Here is a 12,469-nt window from a genome sequence, read left to right as displayed (position 1 = left end):
CAACATCCCATAGTTTGAGCCACGGATGAAATAAGTATGATATTTAATTTGTTTTCTGCAGGCTTCGTGTTGGGCTACTTTAAAAAGCCAGTCTCTGAAATGTCTTTTGAGCCACAAGCCCTGCAAGGAGGCAGAGCTTAACGTAAGCTTCAATATCATAGATCAAAGACAAGGGAGAGAGACACATCCAGACAGTAAAATGGATGTGCAGGTTACTTCACAATCCTATTCAAGAATTACTGCTTTCCCCTTGTGTGTTCATATAGGTCATATTACAGGAAGTATTCTCCAATTACACCATAGAAAGGTCAGATCAATCTCACTGTACATGCCTGTAGAGCTACTTCACACAGCCTATAGCTCATTACGTACACTACCTGAGAGATTTAATTTAGATGTCTTTTTAATTTAAAGGCTCTCTCCAGAGAAATGCCTCCCAATTAATCCTGAGATCACAGCGCTGATATGATATAGCTCACGCTGCAGATAATCAACCTCAGGTACATTCAGGGTTATATCCTCGTTCTTCTGCACTGCGGGATAAAAAATGTTTTAAGTTTAAAATAAAGCTGGTGAAAAAAGAAAAATAACTGTAGATGACAAGAATGAATGAAGACCAGACCCTGATGTTATTGCTTTTTTCTTGCAATTTGATAAATGTGTTCAAGTCTGTAAATCAAGATTCAGAAAGCTGAGGAAATCAGCCGGGCTGCTTGTAAAATTGCCCATTTGTCATTCTTGTTTTCTGAGATCAGTCAAAGGCACACAGACACACAGACACACACTGCGGCGTAAACACTGCTAGCTAGCTTAGCAGTGAAGCTAACTTATGTACAGATGGTGCTGTTAATATAAGTGAATTAACTTAACAGTCAGATGTATGCAAACGAACTCAAGGTGAACATTTTCTTTGTCTACACACCTCAAGGCTTTTGCAAGACAAGGGGACGTTTAAAAGGCGCTATTATGCTCACTTTTAAGTCCGTAATTATATTCTCTGTCTCTACTGTGACATGTCTCCATGCTTTAATATTAAAAAAGCTCTTTATTTTTCTCATACTGCCTGTGCTGCAGCACCTCTTTTCACCCTCTGTCTGAAACCAGCAGAGGTGGGGACACGAGTCACATGACTTGACTCGAGTCGCATATTTTTTTACTTGAGACTTGCTTGACTAACATTGATAAAAGACTTGACTTGACTTTGACTAGGTATTCATGACTTGAGACTTGACTTAAGCTTGAGATAGATGACTTGAAAGGACTTGACTGTTTAAAATTAAATATTTGCGTTTGTTTTTGTAGTGAGATATTACGTTTAGTTTTTTCGAAAAACGTGATTGGGTGATTATAGCACCGTGCGCTCAGACCTGGCAAGCCACTAGACGGCAGGAGTCTCAGGTAACATGGCAGCGGCTAGCGTTACTCCAAAAATAGTGAAGTTTGGATTCAAGGATTATGTTGTCGATGACGGTAATAATAAGAAAACAGCGGTATGCAGGGTCTGCAGCATAAAGATCAGTGACACGACCACCACAACATCCAACTTCATTCGTCACTACAAAAAAAAACACAGAGAAAGGTGCGTGCATGTGTTGTATTAGCTAGAAAGCTAACGTTAAGTTTAAGCTATGTTAGACTTTCAAATCGATTAAGCATTGCAAAGAGAAGACAAAACGGTAAATGAACACTAGAACCGCCAAGGGATTCATTTGGACTAACCCCGATACTGACGGGCTGTCAGGAGAGAGAGAGAGAGAGAGAGAGAGAGAGAGAGAGAGAGAGAGAGAGAGAGAGGAGAGAGAGAGATGAGAGAGAGAGAGAGAGAGAGAGAGAGAGAGAGAGATGAGAGAGGAACAGATGAGAGAGAGAGAGAGAGAGGAAACAGATGCCTCGTTTATTTCCCCTGTGTTATTATCAGAAGTTACTGTAAACTTTTGAATAATGTAGTTCATCTACTTTTAGTAGTTTGTTTAAATGTTTTAATTATGTTGTTTTTGTTTGTAGAAGTGCATCATTTCTTGATTTATTGTAAAATGAATCTGAACTTTTTGATCTGTTATGATGATAAACTGAAGCAATTTCAAAATTAACCCAATTGAGTGAGTTTTAAATCGTCTCTACTTAGTTTATAAATAAATTATGAAGAGGAACAATTTAAATGATTTGAAAATGATATCTATGTAGGTGCTGACGCTGTTGGCGGTTCTAGTGTTAACAGAAATTTAAATTAAATATGTGTAATGGCAAATGTCATATCTGATTGTCTTACCTGGAATTCTGCCTTTTTGAACAGACTTTTTGATTGAGTCCTATCTACAGTATAGTCTGCAGTTCTAGGGTTAATATTGATCTAGTATGATTGTCATCGGTCTAAATTATTTTAAATGATTAACTGTGTATGTAATGAAGATCATAGTGTGGGTTGAATCCATTTTCATAACCACTGGGAAATTAGTAATTGTAAGTTAATCTTTATGGTTTATTGCACTTTTCTAAGTTTAGACGTAACCGTCAGCTAAAAGCAATGTACTGTAATGTAAAGTAACCCTCCCAACCCTGTAGATAGTTTAGGAAAATCTTGAAGCCTCCTCCTCAAAAAAAATACTGCCTGATACTTTTAAAGTGATAATTACCTCAGAAATCCTGATTTGCACATTCAGAACAGAAGTGTTTGAAGCTCATCTGCATGCAGAGTGAAGTGACATCACCTGTCAATTCCTCACCTCGTTCCTCACCTCTCTCTCACTTTTGAATGGAAACTAAGGCGCTTTCACACCTGAGTACTTTTCCCGTACTTTTCCCTTTTTGTTCCGATAGTTCCTGGGATTTTGCGTTCACACCAAAAAGAGAACTTAGTTCATGAGAACTTTTCCCCCCTTTTAAGTCCCTGCTAGAGAGGTGGTACAATCCTGGGGAGAAAAAAGTTCCAATTTCTGATTGGCTGGGCGAATTGCAAACCACGGCCCGTAAAACTCGGAAAAGTTTTGTGAAGCCGCCATTGTATTTGCTGGCATTAGCATTATTAGCATTAGCATTAGCCCCGCGCACCAACCGAGAGAGAATAACTTATGGCAAGACAAAAAAAAACATTGGAGCGGTGGAGATGAGGAGGTGTCGGCGTTCTGGCGATTTACTCGGAAGGCTTCAGTAGAAGCTGCTGGGAGTCCCAGCAGCTTCTACTGAAGCCAGTCCCCAACTCCGGGGACTTCTGGTGGCAGTATACGCCGTGAAGTTGTTGGCTTCATTTGCGTAATCTTCCCTCAGGGAACTTATTCCGGTGAATGCGATCTGCTCTTTAGTTCCATCATGGGGGAACTAAGTGCTGGGAACTAAGTGCTGGGAACTAAGTACGGCAAAGTACTTGGTGTGAAAACGGCTCTAGTGTCTCTAAGGCCATGGTGGTTTAACTTACATGTAAGCACAGAAAAAGCTCCAAAGCCCTCACTACAGTACAAAGGTCTACGGTTGATATAGGGGCCATCAATAATGAATTAGAAACAATTAAAGGTGCCCCCTTGTGGAGGCTCCTCGTAGGCAAATAAGTAATTAGAGCGGTTGTCCCCCATGTAATTACAGCCTGGAGTCTGAGCCCGGTTCATTACCATGTGAACGTGAACAGTAAATCCAGTGAACCGTGGAAAGTGGGTCCACTCCTCTCAAGTGGCTCGAGTTATGCTACCAGCGTTCGGGTGGGAACCAGAATAAAACAAGCCGTGGGGAAATCATAGAGTATTTTAAGTGAGCAGAGGAGAGTTGTCCTTGCTTTGAGTCATTGTAGTGATTAAAATATATATATAGACAGCGAAGAATAAAGTATGTGTACACTTGGAGAGGATTACTGTGTGATGTGAAAGAGGCATTTGGATGTTTTTGCATGACTAACAAGATTTTCTGTGGTAATGATAGTAAAAAACTGTTAATTTAAATTTGATTGGGGTTAGAGGTCATGCAGTACTCATAGTTTTATTTGTACCATTCATTTATTCCATGACCGATTTACTGTTTGTATTTCGTTTTTTTGTTTTTCTTCTACTATTATAGCTTTTATTATTCCTTTGGTTGAATAGTAAAATGAAAAATACTTGAATTTCTTCTATGTTATTCCTCTGGTTGAACAGTAATCATACCATCACAAATCTATTTTTCCAAACCTGTTTATTCTTTACATTGTATTCCTTAAATAGTTAAATATAAATATAAATTATCCGATTATTTTCACTCTTGTAAATATTTATTTTATTTTACTCCTTTGGTTAAATAGTTAAAAATGATTGTATGAAGTGTATATAATAAAATATAAATGTATGAAGTGACAACACTGATAACTTGTAGTGAGAATTCCTGCAATTAACTATCAAATAAAAAAATTATAAAATGCCCCACCTCGTACTGCGTGATGAGGCCGTTGGGCTCCACAGGCTCCTCCCACTTGAGGAAGATCATGTCATCGAGCGGAGTGAAGGTCAGCGACTCCGAAGCGATGCCTCCAGGAACTGAAAGAAAACACAAACCTCAGAAACAAACACTTTGTCCTCTGTCAATGGACTCTCACGGGGGCATACCGGGGGGGTAAGAACACCTTTGACAGAGCGAAAAGGCACCAGGCCGAGGAGGAGGAGGAGGAGGAGGAGGAGGAGGAGGAGGAGGAGGAGGAGGAGGAGGAGGAGGAGGAGGAGGAGGAGGAGGAGGAGGAGGAGGAGGAGGAGGAGGAGGAGGAGGAGGAGGAGGAGGAGGAGGAGGAAGGTGGTGAAAGGAAACGGTGCTCTAACCCTCGGGATGAATTGAGATTCTGGCTCCTCCAGTCTGATAACAGAGCACTGCGTCCTGCAGCATGGCACTCCATTTTTCTTCTTTAGCACCTTACTGACAGGAAAACAGCGCAGTGATCCAACCCGTGAACCGGCTCAGCAGCTCTCTGCATTTTTTATCTTAACGAGATGCATCTCCTTAAAGAACCACTTTTTTTTTTGGTGCCAAGTTGCTGCAGAGTTGCTGCAGAGTTGACTATAAAACTCTGAGGATAAATGATGGTTCCTCAGAGGGTTGTTGGCTCCGAGGGCCCAGCGGTAACAATTAGTGATAATAGTCTTCCAGCATTAACACGACAGAAAATGTAAATTAAGCCCAAGCTGAGAGAGCTGTCTGTGGTAAAACGTCTGATGTATGCATGCGTGGAAACATTATTATTCTCTCAAAAATAAACCCAGGCACACAGGTGTCTTTGAATGAGTCATAAATAATGTGAACAGATATTCAGGAAGATATAGAAATTAAATATAAGAAAAACAGTGCCTCATATACTTAGCAAAACTACCCTTTAACAATATGACTTTTTGGTTAAAGGGGCCTAATTATTAAGTCACAAAGGAATACTATTTTAACATGTTTTTTAGGGGCTTTACAACTACATTTTGGGGCTGTAATTGTCCACAAGATGGCTACAAGAGCCATTGTTGTTCTTAATAAGTGGTGAATATTCCCGACAAACAAACTGGATATAACAGTCTTTTTGGATCATAATTCTAAAGATCATGTCCGTCTCTCTTATAAAAAATATTCAGCTAACGTGCAGATGTATTTACAACATGTGTGATTTAAACCATTTTGATTTAGTCTGATGCCCTGCCAGACTTTAGCAGCATTCCCAGATTAACAGGTAAGCAAAATGGCATCATCAAAAACACTGTAAATATGTTGTAAATTGTGCCTTTGCTGTTGTTTATTATGGATGTTACTCGAATGCCATGTTTGTGCGCTAGAATTTGAAAATACACAACCGGAAAGAAATCTGCCACTTCCTCACAGAGCCCCTCCTCCAACACACAGGAACGCGCACATGACCAATGAGGGCACGAGATAAGTTTGTGCCCCGATGGAAGGCTGACAGGCAGGTAGGCCATCCAGTTACTTTAGCCGGGCCAGCTAAAATGATTGGTCGTGCTTTTTACAGCGCCACGGCTTCCACTGATGACATTTTTTTATGGATTTAAGCATTTAATATATTCATTGCTATCGGGATGTTAAAAGCATTCCATGGAATATAACAAAAAGTGTTTCTGAAATAAATTACATACCCCACCTTTAAGATTACGTTCTGGAAACTCCCCGGGACATGCTCCTGCAGAGTCTTCTAACATGTTGTTATTGCAATGCTTCAACAGCTTGAAAATTAACTACCTGTTACTTGTTATTTTTAAAAATCTAAATATCTAACTTTTCTGTCCTGTCTGTTTTTCGCTGAAGCTTAGGTACCAACAAATAAATACTGCTGTATATCCTCACCCTGCCTCCACACAAAAAAAAAACACAACACAATAATAACACTGTACTGGGTGTTGTTATTCCAATGCTTCTAAATCCTAAAAAATATATACCTGTGACTTTTTACTTTTAAAAAAGGTACTGGGAAGGTCTCTATGTTTGTGACTTATTTAAGGCTTTTGTCTTCTAATATTTAACTTTTTAGTCCAGACTGGTTTTCCCAGAAGCTGAGGTACAATAGAAGGAAATCCAGATGTTTCTATGATTTTTTTTAAAACCTCATCGCCACTTCGAGTTTTAACCGGTTACCTTGGCGACACACTTTACCTCACATTGACTATATACAGTATTGATTGTCCTTCCTCCTTATCTTCCAACCATTTGGACGCAAACTTGCATTTCTCCATAACGTTGTTTAACAACCGGCGTAAACTGAGCTTCGTGCGCACACTACACAGAATCACTACACACCTACGCAATGATTACATTCAGGCAGACTGTAGAATACAACCTCTTTGGATAATTCATATACTTATTGAAAACAAGCTACAAAATGTAATACCTTGAAAATGCCGTTTAATACTTTTTAATAGCCTTAATTTTCGCTACATTGATTTATCAACTTGTATATTGGGGTATCACATATTGGAAATCGAAATACTTCGTTTATGTCCTGAAAAACTGGTATATCTTAATAACAGTTCATTTAAATGGCTTAAAAACTGTTTCTTTGGCAAGTAAAGGTTGATAAAGCTGGCGACGCAATGCAAAGTAAGCTTTAACCGGAAGAGCTGAGACATTATACAGCAATGTGGAAAAGCCCCAGTGTTGGCGAAGTATAAGGTTCTGCATATAATGTAAATGTATTTCCTTCAAAACAGCAATGTGTAGGTGTTCATAATAAAGTCCATATCTCCTACACTACCATGTATTTTCACTTCTTGATACTGACTATAAAACAATATCTTAAAGGTCTCATGTCGTGGCCATTTCTACTGATCAGAATTCCATTGTTGAGGTCTACTAGAATAGATGTATACTGTGCAATTTACATACAGCATCTCTGTATAGTATGTGTATTCACTCTCTGTCCTAAACGGCTTGTTGGAGCTCCTGCCCCCCCCCCCCCTCCCTGTGAGCCCCGTGTGCTCTGATTGGTCGGGACGTTGTGAGGCTCGCTGCTCAGTGAGCTGGCTTACTGGTGTGGTTTCCGGGTCGGCGATACAGCGGGACAGCGCGAAACTCATCCTGAGCACACACAAACACTCACAGCCGAAGTCAAAACAATAAGTGTGGCTTGATATTGAGTAAGAAAAAGGTTTATAACGCTGTGAGAATGGGTCTGCGGAGAGCATTTCTCCGCCATCCCAACTCGTCTATTACCAACCAGGGAGCTCTATGCAAGTCAATGGGACTCCCTGTTAGTTGAAAATGTACGCTGAAGGTCCTGGTGCGTGAGGAGCTCCGCGGATTGGTCCATTTTGGTTCCGGGAACAAACAAATGGACAATGAGAAATGTCCAACGAGGCGTTCTGGGGCAGCAGACAGGTATTTTCTGTGTTAGAGTTTTACTCGGTGTACTTTGAGGGTTTGTGACTCTGCAGACCGTTTACATGCAGAACAAGCTTCATAACACACAAGGGGACGGGTGATAACCGGAAAAGCATGACATGGGACCTTTAAAGCAGACAGAAAATCCATTTTGAAGCTAAAATACAAATGTTTCTTTTTTCATCCACTGGGTCGAGATCTCCCTCAATTACATGGAAAAGTCTTGTTATTCTCCAGAACAAAAAGTATTTGACCTTCTGTGCTTCCACTCTCTGGGCATTTGCATTAAAATGTGCCTAATCTGCTGATGTACACAGGGAAATATTAATACAAAGAAAAGCAAATTCATTTCACCGCAGCCCGTGCTGATTAATTTTCCTCTGGTCTCCATTTAAAAGGCCGATCTTCTGTTTAGTTATGCTGATCCAGCTTCTTTTGCAAGTCAATATGTGTTTATTTTATGCTGCTACTGGATGACTAAAGGCATGGATTTGTGTTAATAATTATGTGAGCAAGCAATGAATACGAGAAATTCAAGGACTTGACAATAGAAGCTTCAGTGCATACATAAAAGAATCATCATGCAAAAAAATACTGTGAACCTTGCACAATCTCTTATCTATATTTTCACACTACTGTTCTCTTTTCAACTTACAATTCTTATTTAGTGCCCATATTTTATTTTTCACAGTAACAGGTCTTACTACTTTACCTACTTTCTGGGGATTTGTTGTATATATTTGTTAATGTTATAATAGTTTAAAAAATATTTGTTATAATAATTATTTACTTGCTCCTAATTCATCACCTTGTGTTTATACTGTATATGCAAATTCCTTGTGTAAATTGACTTAGCAATAACCCTGATATTGCCTTGTATTCTCCATATTAAGGTTTCACACAATAAATAGATATTTTATTCATTCGTTTTATATGAGTCATTGCTGTCTGGAAAAGCTTGATTATTAGCCTCATTAGTGAAGACTGCACCACTCTATGTTGCACAGTTTAGCGCCATATCCAGAGGAGGGAAGTAGTGGAGTACAAATACTGCGTTACTGTACTTAAGTACATTTTTCTGGTATCAGTACTTTACTCCACAACTTATTTTTCTGACTACTTTTGACTTTAACTTCTTACATTTTGAACCCAAATACCTGTACTTTCTACTTCTTACATGTTGAACACAAATACCTGTACTTTCTACTTCTTACATGTTGAACTCAAATACCTGTACTTTCTACTTCTTACATGTTGAACACAAATACCTGTACTTTCTACTTCTTACATGTTGAACTCAAATACCTGTACTTTCTACTTCTTACTTGTTGAACACAAATACCTGTACTTTCTACTTCTTACATGTTGAACTCAAATACTTGTACTTTCTACTTCTTACTTGTTGAACACAAATACCTGTACTTTCTACTTCTTACATGTTGAACTCAAATACCTGTACTTTCTACTTCTTACATGTTGAACTCAAATACCTGTACTTTCTACTTCTTACATGTTGAACTCAAATACCTGTACTTTCTACTTCTTACATGTTGAACACATATACCTGTACTTTCTACTTCTTACATGTTGAACTCAAATACCTGTACTTTCTACTTCTTACATGTTGAACTCAAATACTTGTACTTTCTACTTCTTACATGTTGAACTCAAATACCTGTACTTTCTACTTCTTACATGTTGAACTCAAATACCTGTACTTTCTACTTCTTACATGTTGAACACAAATACCTGTACTTTATACTTCTTACATGTTGAACTCAAATACCTGTACTTTCTACTTCTTACATGTTGAACTCAAATACCTGTACTTTATACTTCTTACATGTTGAACTCAAATACCTGTACTTTCTACTTCTTACATGTTGAACACATATACCTGTACTTTCTACTTCTTACATGTTGAACACAAATACCTGTACTTTCTACTTCTTACATGTTGAACTCAAATACCTGTACTTTCTACTTCTTACATGTTGAACCCAATACCTGTACTTTCTACTTCTTACATGTTGAACTCAAATACCTGTACTTTCTACTTCTTACATGTTGAACTCAAATACCTGTACTTTCTACTTCTCTCATTTTCCAAACAGCTGGTTCCTTTAGTCTGAATGTGTGTTTGATGCGTGATCATTATTCTTCAGAGTCATTGCGTGCCTATTGATTTGAACACGATCCGTGTATCCATCATTTCCTGGTCTTCTCTAAAGAAGAGGGACCAATGGAAACGTTGTCATGTTGCCGTTGTTCAGCATGGAAACATTCATTAGCTAACAATGACATTATTGTTCTATTAATATAAAGGGAGATCGGGTACTCTTTAAAACAGCTGCTAGTTATGGGTACTTTTTACTGAAGTACATTTCAAAGCCTCTTTACTTTGACTTGAGTAAAGAAGTTTAGTCAGTACTTCTACTTTTACCAGAGTATTTTTAAACACGAGTATCTGCACTTCTACTTGAGTAAAGAATATGTGTACTTTTGCCATATCTGGCCGTATCTTTTCACAATAAAAGCCTCCACTCACTGTCCTCCTCCGTCTGGAAGGTGACCTCCCGGCTCTCCCTCTTGCCCTCGGGGTTGGCGAGCGCCAGGCGGATGTGGACGGAGCGGAAAGGCGGCAGATCTCTGAGGGTGAAGCGGGACGTGTTGCGCTCCACGGACAGGCACTCTCTGACGGTGGCGTTGTTGCTCCCGCCGCCCCCCCCGGTGGGCATGGAGTAGCGGTAGCACAGCGACAGGGTGTAGGTGTGACAGCGCGTCAGGTTGTATCCCAGAGGCTCCCACTGCAGGGCCAGCTGCCTCGGCTGGATCTCTGCAGCCGTCAGACCCCGCAAGGCACGCATCGGCTCTGAGGGGGGACAGGAAGCAGAAACAAATCAATAAACTGCAAACAGTGAGGTCATATTAACCGATTTTATACAGTACGTAAATATATATGTATAGTTTTTGTTTATTTTTTGTATTTTAGTTTTACATTATGTACAATGCCTCATTTACTTGCTATTTTAGCAGAACAATTTACCAATATAGGATCAATAGGTGTATCTAATCTAATCTATATTTTAACTTTTGAGGTTTTCTTAAGTATATTTGCAGGTCAAAAATGCAGATTTTTCCAACAACCAATATATCGTCTAATGCAGGGGTGTCAAACTCAATTTCATTGCGGGCCACATTAGCATTACGGTTGCACTCAAAGGGCCGGTTGTAACTTCAAGACTATATAAATATACATATATAAGAAATATAACATAATGTATTATATTACATTATTGGCTCTGCATTGGATTATTATCAGTTCTCATAATAACTCCGTCTGAAAGCAGAAGTCTAGGGCACATAATTGAAAGCAAATATTCAACGATTACACCAATTGTATTGTATATTATATTATTTGCAAGCTCTTGCGGGCCACATAAATTGAGGTTGCGCGCATGTATTCCTATATTATCTGTTACATTACATTTCAACCTTTCATTAATTCTCTACAATGTGAAGCGAATTTAAGAAATATTCTACGAAATATTGAACAAATACGGCTTTTTAAAGGTTTTTCTTGTTACAAAAACACACATTAACTGAGCAACACCACATACTGTATGTTCCATGTGTTGATAAAGACTGTGAGATACAAGAAAAAGGATCGAGAAAAGCTAGTAGGAGGACATCGACTTGAGATTATAATGTAACATAAACTATCACAAGGTCAAGAATAAACTTCAAACCCCACATCATTATTTACAGTCGATGAGTAACATTATGAAACAAGATAATCTTTTTATAGCAGCATTAACCTGCCACTTGGGGACAGAGGAACACGCTGTAAAAGCATTTGTCATGTTATAAACATTTTATGGGGAACGTATTAGCAAGCAGCTGCGTTCATTAGAATTAGCATTCATTGGGATACGTGTGGTATCTCCCAAGAGAACGTGACTGGAGATGTTTGGCCACTTTTCTGCCACTGGATGTGACATAGAAGACAATAAATGATTGGGAAACTATCAGACATTGAACAAAAATAAATGTGTTGTTTAACCAGTTGAGCCCTGAGCCTGTTTTTCAGGCCTCAGGCTCGAAAATGACATAAATGATATAAATGATTATATCTTCCCTTCTAAAAGGGGTACATTAATAATCTTTTTTCTCAAAGCAAGGATAAACCTGTGAGTTGGATGTAGAAAAGTCAGAATCAATATAACATGTTTTTATTTTAAAGTAAATTCAGATTGAAAATAGTAAAAAAAAATGTAAATTATAGTGTCCGTCCAAAAATAAAACATTAATTATAGTGAAAACCACCCTTGAATGATGGGATAGACTAAAAGCTTTAGGAATCTAAACTATAACATATAATAAGTACCCTGTATCAAGATTGATGCAAAACAAGAGACATTTGACCTTTTTAGAGAGATTTAGCACAAAAAACCCACTTCTGGGTTCATTTAGGTGCATTTTCGATATCTATGGCCCCCCTCGGTCGATTTCGATGATGGACACCTCTTTTTAACCGTGAGAGCCAATAGAATCGAGGGGAAGTTCCTAAAATCCATCTAAACATTTCCCATTGGTGAATGAGTGCTGCGTAGCCAGAATGCCCAAAACCGGAACCTGTCATACACTCTGGTAGCTA

At 38.8% G+C, this 12,469-nt stretch overlaps 1 protein-coding gene across 7 annotated transcripts in view; it reads right to left on the bottom strand.

Annotated features, from left to right (window-relative positions):
• The window catches only part of ptprua (protein tyrosine phosphatase receptor type Ua), a 271,078-nt gene that overhangs the window by 75,634 nt on the left and 182,975 nt on the right, over positions 1-12,469 (bottom strand). For all 7 annotated transcript variants that reach the window (XM_034236684.1, XM_034236686.1, XM_034236685.1 and 4 more), the window contains exons 8-9: positions 10,361-10,684; positions 4,384-4,493 (exon numbers count right to left, since the gene is read on the bottom strand). In XM_034236684.1, coding sequence (XP_034092575.1) covers positions 4,384-4,493; positions 10,361-10,684 — 434 coding nt within the window. The remainder of the gene's footprint in view (positions 1-4,383; positions 4,494-10,360; positions 10,685-12,469) is intronic.

Source organism: Gymnodraco acuticeps, unplaced genomic scaffold (assembly GCF_902827175.1).
Source record: "Gymnodraco acuticeps unplaced genomic scaffold, fGymAcu1.1, whole genome shotgun sequence".
Classification (NCBI taxonomy): Eukaryota; Metazoa; Chordata; class Actinopteri; order Perciformes; family Bathydraconidae; genus Gymnodraco; species Gymnodraco acuticeps.
Note: the sequence above shows the minus strand (reverse complement) of the source record. Positions and strands in the feature narration are given on the sequence as shown.